Source organism: Miscanthus floridulus, chromosome 7 (genome assembly GCF_019320115.1).
Source record: "Miscanthus floridulus cultivar M001 chromosome 7, ASM1932011v1, whole genome shotgun sequence".
In the NCBI taxonomy this organism is placed as follows: Eukaryota; Viridiplantae; Streptophyta; class Magnoliopsida; order Poales; family Poaceae; genus Miscanthus; species Miscanthus floridulus.
Genome location: NC_089586.1, coordinates 80325325 through 80347810, shown reverse-complemented (window position 1 = coordinate 80347810; position 22486 = coordinate 80325325). Strand labels below are relative to the sequence as shown.

At 42.9% G+C, this 22486-nt stretch overlaps 1 protein-coding gene and 1 pseudogene across 1 annotated transcript; both read left to right on the top strand.

Annotated features, from left to right (window-relative positions):
* Positions 1-10496: 10496 nt before the first annotated feature.
* Positions 10497-15166, top strand: LOC136463558 (uncharacterized). Its single transcript, XM_066462548.1, has 5 exons — positions 10497-10912; positions 11022-11249; positions 13658-13683; positions 13760-14072; positions 14761-15166. The coding sequence occupies exons 1-4, from the start codon at positions 10553-10555 to the stop codon at positions 14010-14012; spliced, it is 867 nt and encodes a 288-aa protein (XP_066318645.1). The 5' UTR covers positions 10497-10552; the 3' UTR covers positions 14013-14072; positions 14761-15166.
* Positions 15167-18541: 3375 nt separating this feature from the next.
* On the top strand, positions 18542-21670 carry LOC136465718 (uncharacterized; annotated as a pseudogene).
* The last annotated feature ends 816 nt before the right edge of the window (positions 21671-22486 follow it).

Below are 22486 nucleotides of genomic sequence, written 5' to 3'. Positions count from 1 at the left end.
TCCTTCTCGTACTCCTCAATAATCTCCTCGTAGTCTTGTTCATCTGTGGGCACGAACTCTACCAACTCGTTATCTACATGCATGAAATGATGATGCAACACTTAGTAACATGGCAACAGCAACTCTTAAAATACAAGTACACCTATCAAGCTACTAAACTAGCTCTATCGACTAAGATGCTATGTTACTCATCATTCCCACTAAACAGGTATGAAACGTTTCATGTATTAACTTAGCAACTAAAGGAATCCCTATTCTTAATATTGATTTACTCTATATATGATGAAATAAGGAGTACATGCTATTCTATTTATCAATCTACTCTAGGGCTATAAAAATTACAGTGCGCACATAATAATTTAATGAGCCTACTATAAAAATTTCATGGCTAAAGCTATCACCGATTTGCCAGACAAATTCCTACAAATATTAAGCTAACTAATACTAAGCTTTCTAAATTGAATTTATGAATCTATCATTATCACAGCTATCTGTAAACTAACTACACCAATAAATAGATAGCATTTTTATGAATCTAACAAATTTTGTTTAACACTTTTTTGGACATCTATAGAATTTACTATAATTTTACAAAGATCAATTCAAAACTAAATTGAATAAACATTTATTAATTCCCTGGAAAAGAAAACTGAATCCACCCGCGCGAGCGGCTTGGCCCACTCCGGTGCCTCATGCGCGCACACTGCGACCCACCAGCATGGCCCAATGCGGACGTGGCCCATCCACATGACGACGGCCCGCGATGGGGAGGCCCGCGCGCTACGGCTGTTTTGTGAAAATGACCTTGATCTACTAGTGAATCACCCTGAGACCCATAGCACTATTCCTATAGTCAACTACTTCGTAGATAAGTCCTCGGAACAATCTATCTTCGCAACAACAATACCCTCGGGCACCTAATCGCGCACCGGCGCTGGCATAGGGCGGTCATGCCATCCAAACCAGCCCCTCCCCGCCCCATTAGCGAGTCGATGGTCACCTAGGAGCAAACTCGAAGCGTTGGGCGGCAAAGCGGTGAACAGAGATGTTGTCCCAAGCTCCCTCCATGGCGGCAGACCCCTCCCTACGGCGGCGGCCATGTTCCCGTGAGCCAAGGCACAGACGACATGAATGAGCTCAAGAATGGGCATCAACAACTCACCTAGAACCTACCAGACATGATGGCTTGACCCAAGATAGGCTGAGTGAGTTTGTCCATGTGCGCACAGCAACACATCGACGACCGTGGTGGCGTGACTACGTCAGCAACGCTGAGTAGGCAGTAGCAGGGCAAATTGGGGTGTGCACAGAATAGAGGGGAATAGGGTGGAGACACAGTGCTAATGAATTGGACAAAGGTGGACGGTGCGAGGTGAATTGGATGGGCGCTACCGTAGGGTCTTAAGATGGCCGACGGCGAAGGAATCATCAAATTGGGGCTCAACACTGGCTGGCAGCAGTAGTGGGAGGGTTTGGCACATAGCTAGGTTCCTAGTCAATCCTCTAGCGCACGTAATTGCATGGATTTGACCAGCGCTATGAGCTGGCCCTGGGCGCGGCACCATTAAAGGCAGAGGTGACCGGGGGCGCAGAGAGGTGCACGCCACTCAAATGAAATGGACAAGGGCACATAGGGAAAACACACATGCTCATATGAGTTGGCATGGCTTGGGTGGCAAGCCAACGGTGACACGACCACGTGCCGATGTAGCGGCTTAGGCGGACGTGACATGAGCGATGCAGGCGCACGTGGGTGACCCAGCAATCACGACCATGACAAGCAGCAATGCGGTGACGTGACTCAATGTAGGTAGCAACACGGCGAAGAGGGCGGCAGTGGACTAGCTAGGATAGCGGGCCTACAACGATGGTGGTGGTGGCAGAGCGACCAGGACCACCGAGCGCGGCGTGCGTGTGCGTGCGTGAGTCGCGTGCTAGGGCGCGGCAACGGCGGTGCGGGTGTGCCCGCATGGGCAAGCCAATGCTATGGCACAGAGCCAAACCGAGGCATGGTGATCACGTCCAGACACTGAAGCTGGCCGAGAACGTGCCTTGCACTCTTTTTAAAGCGCCCCAAAAATCCAACTTGATACTTCAATTGCTAAACCACCTATTTTACTCTCGAGATGGCATGTTAGGCTACTAAAACAAGCCCTAAGACCATACCACTACTTAACTTGATTCGCCTACAAAAATTGCCAAACTTAGCTTTGCCAAAGCATTTTTCCGACTTAGGAAATTCAACTAAGTCACCATGGGGTTCGCGTCGAATTCGATCTCCAAGCTATTAAGTATGCTAGCTAGTGAATCCCGTTCTCGACTACAAGTATTTCACCGCCACCTACAAAGCTTATACTACAAAGTTTATTAAAGTGTCGTATATGCATTCTATAGTATTTTTGTTCAATAAAATTTTGTTTAAAACCCTAAGTGATATAACGCGACATGAAATATAACATTCGTTTCGCATTTTCGATGAACATTTTAAGTTACGTACATTGCTTTACACCCTATTTACACATATTTACACATAAATATAATGCTCATGCGGTGTTTTAGCAAAAGATTGTACAGTGTAACACCGAGGGTGTTACATTGACAAAGGGGAGTGTTAGGCTTTGATCTTATTGTAATAAGTTAGTTGGTTGCTTTGAGTTGGGCGCTTAGATCTTGTGAGACTTTAAAACTTTTAGCTTGTATGAACTATGTCATGTGGTGGCACTATGTGATGGACAACTATATTTGTGTGATAGATGATTATAGGACAAGCAATGTTTATCTACATATCTATTTGTCTCTACATGTGAATGGTGGATGTTATTTTAGATGGCCATGTGTTGTTTCAAGTTGTTACTTTAAGATCTTGGCCATCATATTTTCTTTTCCTTGTTGTATAACATGTCATATTGCATCTTCCTTTTTTATGGATATTCACTTGTTCACATACACTTGTTGCACCCCACGGATTGCAAAATTTAGGGGGAGTATCTATCTTAATATATGCAAGTGATGTGTTGATGATCATCATTGAAATTCAAATTCAATGCATATATTAAAGGGGAGCTCTCTATAAATTTTGGGGTTCAAAAGCTTTAAATACTTACATTTTTATAAAAGCCTAAGTTGGTTGTCATCAATTACCAAAAAGAGAAGATTGAAAGTGCATTTGCCCTCTATGTGGATTTTGGTGTATTGATGACATCCAAATTAGGGACTAATAGGCTCTTAATGAGATATATTGCAGCTTTAGTCCCTTAAAAGTTTTAAAGAGTTGATTTAAGATGAAATGGTATCCCTCAATTCTTTAAGTGCAAAAGGCGAATGAACCCAAAGCCCGCTTGAAGCATTTTTAATTTTGTTTTAGGTTTAGGTATGCTGTACTATAAAGAGGGATGCAAGTTTAGGTGGTCTGAGGAAGATAGAGTGCTCAAGCATAAAAATAAAATTAAAAGAGAGACACAAAATCACCTCACGCACACTTAGATATAGTTCTTGGACTTTTGGTAGTCGAAAGTCCCGGCGTGAGCCGGGAGTTCTGGCCGTTAGAAATTCTGGCATTTGGTGCCGGAAGTTCTAGCACTTGAGGACTTAGCCATCAGCCCACCTGCACTCACTCGCCCATCGAAAGTCCCGACAGGAGTCGGGAGTTCCGGGTGTCGGAAGTTCTGGCTCCCACCGGAAGTCTCGGCGCTTTGGGACTTAGCACCCTGGCTCAGCTCTTGGTCGGGAGTTTCGACGTGAGTCAGAAGTCCCGACTGCCAGAAGTTCTGGCTCCAGCTATGTTGACTACCTTTGACTGCACCTTGAACAGTGTTTACAAAAGGGGCGAAAGTTCCAGCGATCTATGTCGGAACTTCTGACCCAGATCTAAACGGATGGATTTCACTATGAGTATAAATAGCTCTCTCCTCTTTTCTAACCGTGAACCACTTATTTATTGCTCACCAACCTTTGTCCAAAATAGCTCCTAAGCATTCAAGGCACCCCTCGCCTCTCCCCTTTGCTCCAATCTTTAATTCACCTAGGGTTTTGAGTGAAAGGAGAGTGGATTGAGTGAGAGAATCACTTTGGCAAGCTTGAGCACTTGATTTCTTCGTCAAACTAGTTGAAAATTCTGGCATTTGGTGCTAGAAGTTCCAGCACTTGAGGACTTACCCGTCTGCCCACCTACGCTCGCTCGCCCGTCCAAAGTCCCGATAGGAGTCAGGAGTTTCGGGTGCTGAAATTTCCGGCTCCCGCCTAAAGTCCCAATGCTTTGTGTAACACCCTCAGTGTTACACTGTATAGTCTTTTGCTAAAACACTGCATGAGCATCATATTTATGTGTAAATGTGTGTAATATAGGGTGTAAAGCAATGTACATAACTTAAAACGTTCATCCGATACACGAAATGAATGTTATATTTCATGTCGTGTTATATCACTTAGGGTTTTAAATGAATTTTTATTGAACGAAGATACTATAGAATGCATATATGACACTTTAATAAAGTTTGTAGTATAAGTTTCATAGGTGGCGGTGAAATACTTGTGGTTGAGAACATGATTCACTAGCTAGAATACTTAATAGCTTGGAGATCGACTTCGACGCGAACCCCATCGTGACTTAGTCAAATTTCCTAAGTCAGAATAATGCTTTGGTGAAGCTAAGTTCAGCAATTTTTATAGGCGAATCAAGTTAAGTAGTGGTATGGTCTTAGGGCTTGGTTTAGTAGCCTAGCATGCCATCTTGAGAGTAAAATAGGTGGTTTAGCAATTGAAGCATTGAGTTGGATTTTAGGGGCACTTTGAAAAGCGTGCAAGGCACGTTCCTGGCCAGCTTCAGCGTCTGGACGTGATCACCATGCCTTGGTTCGGCTCGACGCCACAGCACTGGCTTGCCCAAGCGCACACACCCGCACCGCCGTTGCCACGCCTTGGCACATGACTCACGCATGTGCATGCCACGCCCGACGGGCCTAGTCGCTCTGCCACCACCGCCGTCGTCGTGGACCCGCTGCCCTAGGTAGTCCACTGTCGCCCGCTTCGGTGTGTCGCTGCTTATGTTGTGTCGTGTCACCATGCTGCTGCTAGTCATGGTCGTGATTGCTGGGTTGCCCACATGCGCCTGCACCGCTCGCGTCGCGTCCGCCTGAGCTGCTACACCGGCACATGGCTGTGTCACCGTTAGCTTGTCATTTAAGGCGCTACGACCACCCAAGCTTTGCCAACTCGTATGAGCACGCGCATTTTCCATGTGTGCCCTTGTCCATTTCGTTTGAGTGGCGTGCACCTCTCTACACCCCCGGTCACCTCTTCCTTGAATGGTGCCGCGCTGGTGTCACCGAGCCGCGCCCAGGACCAGCTCGCAGCACCGGCCATATCCATGCAATTGTGTGAGCCAGAGCATTGAGTAGGAACCTAGCTATGCGCCGAACCCTCCCACTACTGCTGCCAGCCGGTGTCAAGCCCTAATTTGACGATTCCTTCACCATCGACCATCTTAAGATCCCACGGTAGCGCCTGTCCAATTCACCTCGCACCATCCACCTCCGTCCAATTCATTGGCACTGTGTCTCCGCCCTATTCCCCTCTATTCCATGCACACCCCAATTTGCCCTGCTACTGCCTGCTCAGCGCTGCTGTCGTAGTCGCACCACCACGGCCGCCGCCGTGTTGCCGTGAGTGCATGGCCAGACTCACTCAGCCCATCTCTAGTCAAGCCATCATGTCTAGTAGGTTTTGGGTGAGTTGCTGATGCCCATTCTTAAGCTCGTTTGCGTCGTATGTGCCTTGGCTCACGAGAACGTGGCTGCCGTCGTAGGGAGGGGTCCACTGCATGGAGGGAGCTTGGGACAGCATCTCCGCTCACTGCTTCGCCACATAACGCTTCGAGTTTGCTCCTAGGTGAGCATCGACTCGCTATTGGGGGCGGGGAGGGGCTGGTCTGGCCGGCATGACCACCTTGTGCCAGCGTCGCCGCATCGATGCGTGCGGGGGTGCCCGAGGGTATCGCTGTTGCGAAGACAGATTGTTCTGAGGACTTATCTGTGAAGTAGCTGAGTGTAGGAATAGTGCCATGGGTCTTAGGGTGATTCGCCGGTAGGTCAAGGTCGTTTTCGCAAAATAGCCATAGCACGCGGGCCTCCCCGTCATGGGCTGTCATCGCGCGGATGGGCTGTGTCCGCGTTGGGCCACGCTGGTGGGTCGCAGTGCGCGCGCGCGAGGCGTCGGAGTAGGCCGAGCCGCTCGCACAGTGGGCCGCGTGGGTGGATTCGGTTTTCTTTTCCAGTGAATTAATAAATATTTATCCAATTTAGTTTTGAATTGATCTTTGTAAAATTATAGTAAATTCTATAGATGTCCAAAAATATTAAAACAAAATTTGTTAGGTTCACAAAAATGCTATCTATTTGTTGGTGTAGTTAGTTTACAGTTAGCTATGATAATGATAGATTCGTAAATTCAATTTAGAAAGCTTAGTATTAGTTAGCTTAGTATTTGTAGGAATTTTTATGGCAAATCGGTCTCATTAGATTATTATATGTTCACTGTAATTTTTATAGCCCTAGAGTAGATTGATAAATAGAATAGCTAGTACTCCTTGTTTCATCATATATAGAGTAAATCGATATTAAGAATAGGGATTCCTTTAGTTGCTAAGTTAATGCATGAAACGTTTCATACATGTTTAGTGGGAATGATGAGTAACATAGCGTCTTAGTCGATAGAGCTAGTTTAGTAGCTTGACAGGTGTATTCCTATTTTAAGAGTTGTTGTTGCCATGTTACTAAGTGTTGCATCATCATTTCATGCATATAGATAACGAGTTGGTAGAGTTCGTGCTCATGGACAAACAGGACTACAAGGAGATTATTGAGGAGTACGAGGAGGGGATTCTTGTATAGAAGGGAGCCCTGAAGCTGTTCGCCGCTGACTCTGTTGACACGCCGCCTGCCCAAGGCAAGCCCCGGTGCATAACCCCTATTTTTGAATGGTTATTGAATATATATATATATATATATATATATATATATATATGGTGCACATTTACGTTATAGGCATTTTATGACAACTACATGCATAGATATATCTATCTATGAGTCCTACTAGTATAGGTCGAGTAGCTGCTATGCTTAGGATATCGGTAGCGTGGGTAACCTACCGTTACTCATAATAGGTGATAATTATGATCACTCATGATAAAATGGTGGAAAGGAAAAATGGAGACCAGGCAGGGATATGGTTTGGATATTGGTGGGTGTAAGAGGTGTCCTGCGGCCAACAGGGCATAGCTTGGTTACACTTTTTCCCTATCTATGTCGGTTAAAGACTGGCCTTTGCATTGGGTTCTAGGCAAGTCACAGACTTATTATCCCGAGCACATACTTGGGTATGGGCACAGGGAAAGACTTGTTGCTCTCTTGTCGTAAGTTCCAGCTCTTTCTAGACCGACTGATTGAGGCGGAGATGGTGGAGGTCTAAGCACCGCACTAAGTCCAGGACTTAGGAGTGGGGGCTTGGAGTCCAAGTTTGGACGGGGACCTAGACCCCATGACAGGAGAGTGATGGGTTGGTCCAGCTTGTGCCTGGGGTACAAGCGGGGCATGTATTTTTAGGGTACCCAGCTGGAGGAATTGATTCGCGAATCGCCAGCATTTTGGTATGGCTTTTTTATAGTCTAGCACCGTAGTAAGAAGTAAAAGATGAAAGGTGATGAAATGGAACTGATTACTCAACTCTTGCTTGAAAGTAGAACAGGTGCTTATATAGAATGGCTACATAAGGAATTAATCATGACTGCTAATAATAACACAAATAAGGATTTACTGTTAGTATTGCTTTCTGCAAAAAGGAAACCAGCAAACCATAAAGCTTATCATACCCTTACAGTCGAGAAATTATTCTCACTAGTCGGGTAAGTCTTGCGAGTATATTGTGTACTCAAGGTTTATTTATCCATGTTGCAGGTACTGCTTGAGGAGTAGCCGTTGTGTGAAGGATTCTTCTGGTGGGCACAGACAGATCCTTATTCATTATCGATAGATGTTTATTTTCATTCCGCTGTTTAATATTCCGCATTCTGAATTTGGTAATGTAATAATGCATTTCTAAGAAGTCTAGATGTATGAAATGGACTAAGTATTATAACTTATTCTCATTATTGGATCCTTAGGGAAAAATATGAACTATTCGAGCTCTCCCTTGGGATGTGCCCGACGGAACCCGCTCACTGTAGCTTGCTTTTCAGGGTGCTTAGTGTATGGTGTAAGACAAGCGCCTCCGTAAGTGTGTTATTTCGAGTGATTCTGCCACACTTTGGGACTTAGCCCCCTGGCTCGGCTCTAGGTCGGGAGTTCTGACGTGAGTTGGAAGTCTCGACTGCCAGAAGTTCTGGCTCCAGCTGTGTTGACCACCTTTGACTGTGCCTTGAACAGTGTTTACAAAAGGGCCAGAAGTTTCGGCGATCTATGTCAGAACTTCCAATCTAGATCTGAACGATTGGATTTCACTATGCGTATAAATAGCTCTCTCCTCTCTTCTAATCGTGAACCACTTATTCATTGCTCACCAACCTTTGTCCAAAACAACTCCTAAGCATTCAAGGCACCCCTCTCCTCTCCCCTTTGCTCTAATCTTTGATTCACCTAGGGTTTTGAGTGAAAGGAGAGTGGATTGAGTGAGAGAATCACTTTAGCAAGCTTGACCACTTGATTTCTTCGTTAAGCTAGTTGGATTTGCGTCTATTACTCTTGGGTTCTTGGAACCCTAGCCGGCTAGGCATCGCCCAAGAGCTTCCATCTTGTGGAAGAGTCTTGGGAAGTTTGTACTACACTTTTCTTAATGAAAAGCTCAAGTAATCTTTGTGGTTGCTTTGAGTGAGGCAAGGAGGTGGAAGAGATTCCGACCTTGGTTTTCACCTCAACAACAAGGACGTAGGAGCTCCTTTATGGGGTTGCCGAACCTCGGGATAAATCCTTGTGTCCCGCGTACTTGTTGTTGTTGTGATTTGTTCTATCATATTTGTTCTCGTTGGTTTGTCTTCCTCTCCAACTCTTCTCTTAGGGCTTGGACTCGATCTACGGAGTGATGACCTTCCAGCGTCAAAGGCGCAACCCCAACACTTCATCTTACCACTAGGGAGTGGGGTTGTAAGATATCTTTCACTCAAAGTTTATTTTAGCATTTGTAGTGAATTTCACGTAGGTGCTGGAACTCCCGGACATTTGCGTCGAAACTTCCGACTGTCACTGATATTTGACTTTGAGTTTACGCAGAAATTTTTAGATACGCCTATTCACCCTCCTCTAGGCATTGTTTAGATCATTTCAATATGCATTTTCAGAAATAGAATGCCTTGTTTCGCCACCAATTTTGGAAGTAAAATCACATTAATTTGCACTCTAAACAAATGGCAGCACTCTGAACCAATTTTGGAACTAGTTTATTGTTTGCCCTTGAGAACAATATGTTTTTGAACTGAAGGTAGACCTTAATACCTATTTGTGTTCCTGTCTTCAAGTTGAGCATTAGTAGTAGCACTAATAGTGAAATCGGTCTTGTGCTATGGCTATGGTGAACAATCTTTGCCTATTATTTATGAAAGGTTACTTGAACCTTGCACATGGTTGTGTAACATATCCACTGGTGGTGTGATATGTCCAGTTCAGACCATTCTATATGCTTTCATATTTAACATTTAGCAGGTGAGCTTGGTTGTCTGATATGTCCACAGGCCATGGTTTCACAGCCGTAAAATTTTAGTCTTCTCATTATCTAAAAAAAAGTTTTAGTCTTCTACATTTTTTTAAATATATCTTCTCATAAATTTGAATATGACCATGAGCCTGTTTAATATTGATTGAATTATGTGTGGTAGACATAAAAATAAGAATGATTGTGAGTGCGAGTGTTCATGAGGTTGTATAAAAATATAGAGAGAAAAAGAATGGACTATTGGGGATAAGGTATCAGTGATCTGCAAAAGTATTCTCCCCTAATAATCAAAAAGGGGTATTAGGTCATCCTCGTTAACATCTTATTGGCGTTATACTGTGGAGCCGTAATACTTTGTCATGGCCCACTATTAGATTGATGCACACCTTTAGATCTATAAAGACAATAAATCATCAAAAGATTCTGATATAGGTAGATGAGAATCCTTCGAGTGTGAAGTATTTTCATTTCTTTCGTTTTTTTATAGTAGACTACAAAGAGAGATAAATAGAGAACAAATTGAATTCCATTTAGTAGCCTTGTAGCTACAACAAAACACTTGGCAACAACTACCAAAAAAAAAACAATTGCCAAGTTGCATTAGAATGATTATTTCAGCATCCTTCCTATCTTGCGTATCATGATGCTTAATCCTCCTTGTGAACGAAGTTAACGAGGTTGTAGATGATAGTGGCTGCGAGCATAATTCCAGTGCCAGTGCTAAGATGGAGAGAGCTAAGGCAAGAAAAACAAACAGATAAGGCAAGGAAAAACCTGTCTGTTTTTTTTTTATCTTATTTGGCACCATTATCCTTGGGGGATCCCAAACCCCCGACCACTCCGCTCCACGGCCACCATGGTGCCGCTCCACTGCTCAGCTAGCGTCCACCTCCACTGCCTCTCGCCATCTTGCCGACTCCCCCTTGCTTCATCCTTCCCTCTCCTCTACCGTCGCCTCCGCCGCTCCACCGCCATCCGCGCCGAGGCTGAAGCGCGGCCTCCGCAGCCCGTCTCCGCAGCGGAGCCAGAGCCCCCCGACGCCGGCGCTGTCGAAGCCGAAGGGCAGGGACCCGTGGAGCTCCGCGCTCCGACGCTCTTCTCGACGGATGACAATCCCACCCCGCTCCAGACTGCCACCGGTCTCCTCCTCACCGGCGCCATCTCGGTCTTCCTCTTCCGCTCCCTCCGCCGCCGCGCCCGCCGCGCCAAGGAGCTCGTAATACATTACATCCCCACCGATTCCATCCTCTATCTACATCACACCGCATATGCTCTCCAACAGAAATCTAATGACTTTCTTGGCGTGGTTGATTTGATTGCCGCAGAGAGTGCGGTCGAGCGGGGTGAAGAAGAAGCCCAACAATCTCACCGAGGAGGCCCTGGAGGGGCTGAGGCTGGTGAGCGCTTCACCGATCGGGACCGAGAAGCCGCCATCACCAATCCAGGTTCTGCTCGGCGGGATTGCGGCGGGGGTCATCGCACTCATCCTCTACAAGTTCACCACCACAATCGAGGCTGCGCTCAACCGTCAGACCATCTCCGACAGCTTCTCGGTCAGCACTTCAGAGTCTTGTTCTTACCGTTTCTTAGTTCATTATAAGCACTGACATTGTCATTATAATCGGGGGATTTTGATATCGAAATGACCTATGTACTTGCAACTGTTTGTTGCTAGAAATCGGCAATTAAGTAGGATGGTCGTACTCGTTTGTTTTCAGTGAATAAGACAATTCAACTAGCATTCGTGAGCTATGATGCAGTGGAGCCATGCTCCCACAGGACAGGCTGAGCACACGTTTGGTTGGTGTATGTATTGAGCCTGATTGAGAAGATATAGTGTTTGGTTGCCCACACAAAGATATCACGCATGAGACAAAAGTGGACATGTGTTATTGAGATATTTATTTTAGACAAATATACTTTAATGGTTCTTATTTTATCTTATTAAATCTTAATATCCTTCGAAATATGTTAGTATCATTTAATATACAGTAATCATACGCTAATCCAGTCATTAGTTGGTGCACGAAGCGCATGCCACAGGCCTGGATGTGGACGTTTGTAGTGCTCGACGCATGCAAGCTCTTGCGGAGCACATCCAGGTCTATAGGGAGATGTATGCTATGCTGTGGTTGTGGATGTGGGATGGCACGACCGGTCGAGTGGCATGCCGTGCATGTAGGGCAGATCACTGCCACTATTAGGAGTTGTTGTTCTCTTTATATTAAAGTAAAGCATACGGAAAACGCTGCCAGTTCTAGCAGCACAAAAGATCGGGTGAGTGGGGTGATCACCGGCATTGTGTGCTCGCCGGAATTTACAACATTTATAATCATAAGAGTTTGTTTTTTTACTGTGTGTCAGGGTATGGGCTGGCTAGGTGGTGTTCCTTCTCAGGTCTTTGGACTTTGGATGTTTCAGTGTTAACATTTTGAATTTTCTCAAGCAATATAACTTTTACTTTGTATGTTTACATTGTAACACTTTCTGTGCAGCAAACCATGCTATGCATATGACTCCATTCCAACTAGCACAATCATGCCAGCACATTGAGCCATCAAGGAATGGACCAGGGTTAATTAGTTGCAGATGAACTGGTCATATGTTTCATTCAATTGTGTAGCATTTTTTTTTACCTTAATGGAGTCACTAAAAGCAGTGAAGGGCCGATTCGTGTTTTCTTCTAGTGTGTCAAATAAGAAACAACAATCTTATAATTGTGCCATAAGCCCATAACCCAATCTTGGATGTTTCAATTTTATTAGTTTGACTTCGGCACTACTACTCGGGAGGAGGAAGATATTAGTTTGGAAAGTCAAGTAGTGCCTAGGAATGATACCTTTCGATATTTAGGATCAATGCTACAGAGAGACGGGGATATTGATGAAGATGTTAGCCATAGAATCAAAGCAGAGTGGATGAAGTGGCGCCAAGCATCTGGTGTCCTATGTGACAAAAGGGTACCACAGAATCTAAAAGGCAAGTTTTATAGGACGGCGATTAGACATACTATGTTGTATGGTGCAGAATGTTGGCCTACGAAAAGACGACATGTTCAACAGATAAGTGTCGCGGAAATGCGTATGTTTCATTGGATTTGCGGTCATACAAGAAGGGATCGAGTTCGGAACGATGATATACGTGATAGATTAGGGGTAGCACCAATTAAAGAAAAGCTTGTCCAACACCGGTTGAGATGGTTTGGACATGTCCAATGGAGACCTCCAGAGGCACCGGTGCGTAGTGGAATCCTAAGCCAGAATAGTAACGTGAAGAGAGGCAGAGGAAGACCAAAGTTGACTTGGGTAAAGGCAATAAAAGGAGACTTGAAAGGATGAAATATACCCAAAGACTTAACCTTAGATAGGAGTGCTTGGAAAATAGCTATTCACGTGCCTGAACCTTGATTGCTTCTGCTGGGTTTCAACTCTAGCCTACCCCAACTTGTTTGGGACTTAAAGGCTTTGTTGTTGTTGTTGTTGACTGAAATCTGTGCTGATCGGCCATTGCCATAGAATTAGATATATGTATTTATTAGGCAATTCTTTCGAAATGAGTTTGATATCGATCTGCCTTTTTGATGTTCTTGGTTTGGATGTCTCCTGTTCCTTTTAGTATGCTTCTCAGCAAGATAACTTTTATTTTATGTGTTTACATCATTACATTTTCTTTGCAACAGTTCAATAGTTCATCCTATTTGTGCATTGTGTGTTACTGGCAGGTCTCTGAAGTTAAACATTGTATGTCCATATCAGCATTAGGTTTGTATCAGTTTAATTGAGTTCTTTGGCTTTTGAAACAAGTGACACCCTCTTTCTTGTTAATGCAAAATGATTTGTATTATATAGGGTACAGTACAATGTATTTTGTTTTTTGTGTTGTTTTCAGTATGCTTATGGATAACTAGTTCGTTACAGCTATCTTACACATTATCTAACAGAATCCAATTGTCTTTTTTCAGGCTCGTCAGATCACAATCACGATAAGGTGTTAAACCATCCATTTTGCTATTTGTTCTAAGTTGGCTTCCTAGACCTTACTCCACTTATACTGCTCTTTTCAGAACAATTATCACTGGGTTGTGCTACCTAGCAACTTCTGTCTTTGGAATCAATGCAGTGGGATTAGTTTTGTATTCCTTCCAACTCACTTTACAATCAATCAGGGACGATGACTCCAGCTCCTCCACAGGGAAGATTACTGAACAAGCTAATACACTAGCATCATCTGATAGCTCCACAAGTAGCAGGGAATTGGACAGTAGTGACATGCATGTCTCTGACAAAAGTAAAAACTCAGCAGAGAAGCAGAGTTAGACATGTAATATAAATAGTCAAAATCTGAGCTCCGAGGGTACATATAATTGGACAATCATTGTAAGCATTCCTTCTCATCTTTAGCTGAAAAACTTATTCTCATCTTTAGCTGAAAAATCTGGCGGGTGCAATCTCAACTAGAGAGTTTCAATTAAGCTAGTACTCCCCCCATCCATAAAAGAAGAGAAGAATGCAATTCTAGATTTGAGCCAACTCAAATTGTCTTAAGTTTGACTAAGTTTCAGAAAATATATCAATATTTATATCTCTAAATTTGTTTATTATGAAAATATATTCTATGATTAATCTAATGATATTTACTTGGTATCATAAATGTTAGTACTTTTTTTGTATAAGTTTGGTCAAACTTAAAATTGTTTGACTCCTCGAAAAGTGAGAATTACATTATTTTGGAATGGAGTAATAAGCTATTAACATATGGAACTCGAACATATTTGTCTGAGCTTGTAAAATTGTACTTGTTATGTAGTCTTCGCAAGATTTCTAATTGTCGTTGCCCGTTGGCGTTCTTTCCTTCTGGTGTAGAAATGGTTGTTGCACAAACTGTTGCTAACAACTTAACATTATCATATTTCGTTGCTGCTACAACTTAACTTTATCATGTTTTCTTGCTGCTAATCTCTCTTTAAAAACTTATATCATGCTGTCTAACAGCTTGAGACTATTAGATTTCCTTGCTGTAATCTATGTTAAAAAACTTATGATGCTGTCTTACAAACATTCAAAGGTGGATAACAAATTAACAAGACCCGTCAAGACTCAAGCTCAAGCAAAAGCTGGTGTTGGGAAGTGGTCCGTTCTGGTATGCCCCAAAAAGCAGCTAGAGCTATGAAGCAATTGGGATCATCATCCATCTGTAAGCAGAAGGCTGCTCTGTGCTCACTTGGTGTCACAATAAAAAAAGCTTTGAGTAGAGTAATCATTTCATAACATTTTGTAAGTCTTGTTCTGTATGTATGTCTGCACATGTATTGCCTATGAGGCTATGAACAAAGACACCAGCGTTCTTTTCATTTTTGTTTGCAACTTTTATATGGCGCGCGCATGTTTTGAAACAGAAGCTGGATTTATGGATTGGGAAAAGATTAAGAACAGTAGGTAAATATGCATATTATATCTGATGTTTAACACTGAAAATGTTGAGTATTACATAATTATATATTACATACTTTGTTGCCGCAGTTTTTGTAGAGGGAGTTGTACATAGGAATTTTACATACTCCCTCCATGTTCCTAAAGAAAATCGTTTTGAGACTGTCTTAAGTTAAACATTGACTACCAATAAAATTTTTTGGGTTGAGTTTGAAAATATGAAAGTGATGTAAGAAGATTCATCAGGAAATGTAGTTTTACAAAAGTATATATAGACTATGTTTTATAAATATTTTATAGCAAAAGTAGTGGTTAAAGTTATTTTTTGAGACTGTGTCAATGTCCAAAACATACTTTCTTTAGGGACATGGAGGGAGTACTAGATATGGATATGGTACCACTACGAAACACATGTATAGTAGGGGTTTCTTTATTGCCACATTGGAGTATACTATATTCTTATAGGTCATTGTTCATCTAAATGGTCGTTTAGCCTTTTTACACATTGTTTAAATGCTACATAGTGGTATATTGTTTTCGTTTAATCAATCGTTTAGCCCATTTAAACAACCGTTTAGCCTATTTAAGTGTCCATTTAGGCCGAATAGTAGCTAAACAGGTGACCGCTTGTTTACTATTTAGGATAACATTGCTATAGATACTGGCTTTGCTTTGGTGCCCAGAAGGTTGACGAAAGGTCAACACAAACATTAGTTTCGCTGGCTGTGGCGCAAAAGGTTCGATGTTTTTTGAAGCACCGTTGCCCAAGACGTTGTTCATACAAGACGTAGAAGATTCATGGTCAGTTTTTTCTTCAGTTTTTGCCCATTTCAAAATGTGTATTTTGTTTGGAAGGCTTAGCTTTTCAAGGTGGTGCTAAGCAAAGGGTCATCTCCTGGTGCATCAGTTGTCTTCATTTTCTTCTGACTTTTGTTCATTGGTCAGAGTAGCATCAGTTTCCTAATATGAAATGATGTATCAAATTATAAATCTATGGAGACTCATCAAGCAAATGCATTTGAATGTACCCGATAGAAAATATATTACTCGTATCTCAATCGATAGCAATAACTAAATCAAAGTGGATAAAACAAATCAGGTGTTCTCAAAGAAACAGTAAAGACAGAAAAATTTGAGCATGGATAGAACAAAGATGATCATTACCCAATATGACATTGGAGAACTGAGACCGCTCTTTTGCACGATGGAACAAAACATGCCATGGCAAAGCTGTTAGGAGGATGCATTTTGCGACAGGCTACTAGATTCCTAGTGGAGGGTAGCCATACTTACTGTATGGACAAACAAACACGAATTCCGTTTAGCTCGACTTGTTTTAACTCATGAGCAAATTCCTTCATTGCCACTAAAACATATAACACTCTCTTCACTGCCACTGAAAATTCTATATTCCCTTCACTGCCATCTATTTTAAATTTTAAATCCCTTCACTGCCATTGCAGTCCAACACATAGACTTCGTTCCTGTAATTGCCATTCATACATATATTTTTTTTCTCCATTGCCACTGAGATAACGGAACGGCGTTAAAAAACTATCCCTACGTAAGTGTTGTACCAATTTTACCCTCTTCATGAGGATGAAAACAGAGACCACGAGTGGTCTGCTCCCTCATCCCAAATCTTCTCGAGCTGAACCCTAATCCCCTTTGACCCTGCCCGATGCGACGCCCGCATCTGACACCGCCTGACGCGGCGGCCCTGTCCGTGACGGGTGAGGCTCTGGGTGCCAGGCGGCGGCCGCTCTAGCTTCTGGGTCCGCCGTCCCCACCGCAGCGGGTGCCGGCTCCTGGGTGGGCGCTCTGGGCGCACCATTCATAGTGCAGCACGCAGGCGCGGGCCACCGGGCCGCCTGGGGCGCGGCGCTCCAGCCTCCACGGGCCACGCCTCCACCTCCGCTAGCAGGCGGTGCGCCAGTGCTAGAGATCCACTCTCCGCTAGCAGGCTGTGCGCCAGTGCCAGAGATCCCCTATCCAGTAAGCAGCACGCAGCGCGGCAGCAGGCAGGAACACAGAAGGCCGGCGTCGTGCGCTACTCCTGGGTCCTAGGCTCCTCCCCTTCTTCACCGAGTAGTACCAGTCAGGCCAACAAGCACGGCTAATGGTCAGTACATAGTATTTAGATTTCCTAGTTCAAACTAAACTAGTGAAGTGTGTGTCGATTTGTTCCCTAATTAGAAGTTGCAACTCAAACGCCTGCTGGTCCTTTTGTAGATATAGCATTGATGTCAAATTACAATGTCAGCACTTATTAGATTAGGTGAAGCATAAATGGTTTGTTGCTTGCTGCTGCCAAAAGTCAACTTTGTGCTTGTACGGTTGGATGCTCGCTCTATGCTACACCCCTTACTATTTTACTTGTTTTTCACACAGCTGATGCTTGTAGCGTCTGGTTATCCTTTATTTACTGCTGGTATCCTAGGAATTCTAGAATATATAACATGGAGTAAAGCAAATGATGCTTGTAACCCTCTGAAATTATTATGAGTTCCATGTTTGGGTTGTGATGTGTTAATGCTACCTTTTTAAACTGAGTTATATGTGTTACTTCACCAAGAATCTCTTATAATTTGGTACGCATTTTGAATGTTGGATGGATGAAGTACTTTTGCTATTGCAGTGTTTTATTAACTGTGCAACTTTTTACCCAGCTGTGATGACATTTTCTCTTTAAAGATAATTGTGCGTGTGTATCTGTCAATTTATAATTCTCACACGGAAGAGCAAACAGTTGAGACAAATCAACTACTGACGCGACGCCCTCTGGATATGGATTGAGGAGACAAGAGGGACGCATGGGAACGCCGGGGCAAGTCCCCGACACATCTTGGCTTCCTGTAGGGTAAGTGCTTCGTATGTTGTTCTTAGTTCTTCACATTTAAGTACATACAACTACACTTTATTGTGTTTGCATAATTTTGCATTCACAGGATGGACCCTAAGTCCACTTACCTACTGAAAATCAGACTCACTGGAAATCCTAAAAAGCGTAGGAAAGAATTTTCATGCTTTCATATCACCAAGGTTGTCGATTCTGATCTATGCAACTTTAAGGATCTTGTGGAAACAATTGTGGATGCATACCCTCATGGCTATAATGAAATAGTATCTGTTTTTACTATGATGAGGTCCAAAAGAATTTCCCACAAGTCACAACAGATCAGGAGCTTCTTGCAATGTTCAACAAACATGTTGATAGCAAGGAAGTTTGCATGACGATTACTTACAGTGAGCCCACGGATGTTGTTTCTATCCCTGAGAGTTATACTCAACAAAATACAGAGGTGCTTGATATCCCAAGCACTCCATCTGTGGCTTGTCCAATTCTAACTGTAGCAAGCCAGTCCACCATGCCTACAACAAGCAGTCCCATTGAGCCCACAACAAGCCAGCCCACTATGCCTACAACAAGCAATCCCACTGAGCCCACAACAAGCAATCCCACTGAGCCCACAACAAGCCAGCCTAGCACAAATGAGCCTACTGCTGATGATGATTACCTAGCAAATCCAAAACCACATAATGAACATGTGGGTGTTGATGAGGAAGGTTTGTACCTAACCTGTGGGAAATCTAGAGCTGCTCATAGCGATAGCAGTGACTCCGACTCTGAATCTGATGAGGAGTACCAGGAAGAGGATGGGCTAGTTGGGCAAGATCCTCTGCCACCTATACCAGTTGTAGCTTATGACAAAGAAGATCCTCCAATGGGTGTAGGCAGCATATATCCCAACATGCGTGAGTTTAGGATTGCACTATCTCAGCATGCTATCAAGCATGAATTTGAGTTTAACATTGAAAAGAGTGACCCAAGGAGAGTGAGGGCATATTGTTCAAGGAAGAAAGACGAAGGGTGTAGATGGAGATTACATGCTTCTACAATGAAGGACAATGTAACAATAAAGGTAACATTTGAACTGTTGTACACATTTTTTTGCTCTTTATTTTCCAACATTTGATAATCTTGTTTAAATGTATGTAGGTGAGGAGAAATCCACGTCGTCATGACTGTTCTAGTGCAAGAAGGAGCAAGGAAGTTAGGAATGCAAGCAAATTCTGGATATGCGAACAAGTAAAGGATTGGCTTATGGAAGATGCAAGCGTAGGAGCTAAAGAATTGCAGAGGCGAATAAAGGACAAGCACAAGGTATATATCAACTACAAGAGAGTGTATGCTAGTAAGGAGCTAGCCCGAACACAACTATTTGGTAGTTGGGACAGCAGCTTCAATAACTTATATAGGTTTAAGGCAGAGGTGGAAAGGTGTTGCCCTGGCAGTTTTGTAGTAATAGATCATCACAAAATTGCTGAGAAGGTCAGATTTCATAGGATGTTTTTTGCTATGAAACCATGTATCGATGGTTTTCTCAATGGATGCAGACCATACTTGGCCATAGATAGCACATTTCTGACAGGAAAGTTTAGGGGCCAGCTAGCATGTGCAATAGCTGTAGATGGGCATAACTGGATGTATTCGGTTGCTGTTGGAGTGATAGACTCAGAAACTAATGAAAATTGGATATGGTTTTTACAAAGGCTTAGAGATGCCATTGGAGCACCTACAGGCTTAGCTATATGTACAGATGCTGGTCAAGGAGTAATGGCAGGAGTGAAAGAAGTGTTCCCAGATGCAGAAAATAGAGAGTGCATGCTGCATTTGGGATGAATTTCAAGAAAAGATACAACGGGAAAATATTTGATGATCATCTTTGGCCTGCAGCATATTCATGGAGCCCATACTATTTTGAGAAGCATTGGAAAGCAATGGAGGAAGCTAAACCATCAGCAATGACGTATATAAGGCAGTGGCATACTAGGATATGGACAAGAAGTCAATTTGGGACCCATTGCAAGGTTGACTATGTCACAAACAATTTGGCAGAGTGCTTCAACAACTGGATAAAACAGTTCAAAGGGCTGAATTTGGATGACCTTATGGACAAGATCAGGCAACTTATTATGGATAAGTGGGATGTTAGAAGAACAGTATCAAGAAAGATTGAAGGACTTATTCTGCCACACATCATCAAGAATTTGAAAGAGCAAAGCAGGAACTTGGATATGGATGTACATAGAAGTGGGGATATTCTAGCTGAGGTGTCTGTCAAGGGTGGCAATGGGTTCAAATGTGTTGTCAACCTAGATGAAAGAACCTATCATTGTAGAAAATGGCAAGTCTCGGAAATTCCTTGCAAACATGCAATTGCATTCATAACATCTCTTCGGGAACCTTTGGAAAAACATGTTGACATGTATTATTCAGTTCAGAAATTTAGAGCAGCATATGAGATTCTTATCCCTGCTATGCCTGACAAATCCCAATGGCCACAATCTGACCATGGTTACTTTATGCATCCACCACTTATAAAATCTACATCTGGTAGAAGGCAGAACAAAAGAGCCAAAGGATGTACAGAGGCTAATGGCAGCACAACAAAGAAGAAAGGGTCACATCAATGCCCCATTTGCAAGGATTATGGACACCGCTGGTATAACTGCAAGGATGATGACCCTGAGGATATAGCGGCTATGCTAGCTGAGAAGTAAGCATTCTAATCTTTACTTAATTTGACTTGTTATTGATTTCATATTGCTTCCTTTTGAGATCTCATTGATGTTTATGTTCATGCAGGGGGCCACCAAAAAGAAGGAAGAAAACAACTGAATGTGAGAGTAGCATTGTCCCAGCTGACCCAGGACCCAAAACAATGCATTTTCCTCCTAGGTATGCCTCCATATACTTAGAGATCTAAAATTTAAATTCTGATTATTTTTCTAAAAATTGCATTTCATTTTTTGTATTACAGCCAAAATGCCTCGCTTATCTTAGATTCTGAAAACTCTCTCAAGTATGTGCCCAATATCCAATGTTATTTGTTCTTAATTATAGCATTCTCAATATTATTCTCTAAAAATGTAAAACTCACTCTCATGCAGGTCTGGTAGTGGCTCAAACCAACCTGAGACACTTTCCACTGAGTACCCTTTATTCACTTTAGGTGAAACCACACCACCAGCTGCCACATCCATGCCTATAGTAAAGAAAAAGGGTAAAAGGAAGGCAAAGGCACAAGGGAAAAAGAAGAAGCAGCAAGTTACAACATCGACAGATAGTCCAACAATGGGGACTAGAAGCAAGAACCCTCTAAGGCAAAGCCCTGCTGCACACACTAGAAGCAAGAGAAAACTTCCAGATTTGAATTTGTAATTCAAGCAACTCATTTGTATGGTCTGTAATGTCGTGCAACCCTCTTATTTTGCTTGATATATAAACTTATGGCTGCTTATTTTGCTTAGCAAGTATGAGCCTAGTTAAGAATTAAATGGACAACAATGGCTGCTTGAACATGTTATTTTGTTTGGTCTGTAATCTAATGAATTGCTAGTTTGGTTGGTAAACATTTGAACTAATGAATATCAATATATTATATGGATTGTTGTCATATTTCTATGCATGTGTTGAAATGTTATCATTTTTGTCACTGTATATTGCTTACAGGTCTCCAATTGATTTGCCTGTGTTCTAAAGTTCAATGGCAACCAAGGGATTGTTATAGAGAAATTTTTAAGGGTAAAATTGTCTTTCACATGCTATCTAACAGCAATCTTCCTGCAGTGGACGGCAATGGCAGTGAAGGGATTTGAAATTTAAAATGGATGGCAGTGAAGGAAACATATAATTTTTAAATGGCAATGAAGGAAGTGTTATAGGTTTAAGTGGCAATGAAGGAATTTGCTCTTAACTCATGAGGTTGCACCATGGAGCCATACTCGATCTAGCTAGAGCCAGGCTAACCTGCAAAACCGGTAGTGCTCGGCAGGACAAGACAAACAAACAGACCTAAAGTATAGGCGTTTCGACAAAAGGACATGTGGTCCTATCGTAGGACTGTCCAGTAGGACTCTACCTACAAGCTACAAAATAGTGATGGTACTGCACGTTTTCCTCATACTATGGACCCGGGCGTCGGTGACATGTTCGGTGCGTGGCCGTGGTGGACCCGCAGCTTGTCATGTTGGGGAGCCCAGAAGTGCTGCTTGCGGTTGGCGACGGGGTCATCGCTGTCGATGAGGATGGCATGCAGGTGCTTGGGGAGGATCTGGAGATTGGACCTGTACAGTTATAAAAATGGCACTGAATTTGTTTTATTGGTTAATTCATGTTGTGCAGTCTTCTGTCTGAGAAACCGGAAGCGGCAGTTTTAGTTACGTCACTTTTTGATGGGTCACTTTAGATTTTAGTAAGCAGATAGGACTGTCTATGATGAACAGTGTGTTTATTTGGCTGCGGATATTGCAAGCACTTGAAATTTCAGTTCCCAACCTCTGCTCTAAAATAGAGC

Bases quoted from the DNA above. Each gene is read 5' to 3' on its own strand.
- LOC136463558 (XM_066462548.1), top strand. From the start codon at position 10,553: ATGGTGCCGCTCCACTGCTCAGCTAGCGTCCACCTCCACTGCCTCTCG. The intron at 10,913-11,021 runs GTAATACATTAC...TGATTGCCGCAG, and splicing joins CCCGCCGCGCCAAGGAGCTC to AGAGTGCGGTCGAGCGGGGT. The intron at 11,250-13,657 runs GTCAGCACTTCA...GTCTTTTTTCAG, and splicing joins CCATCTCCGACAGCTTCTCG to GCTCGTCAGATCACAATCAC.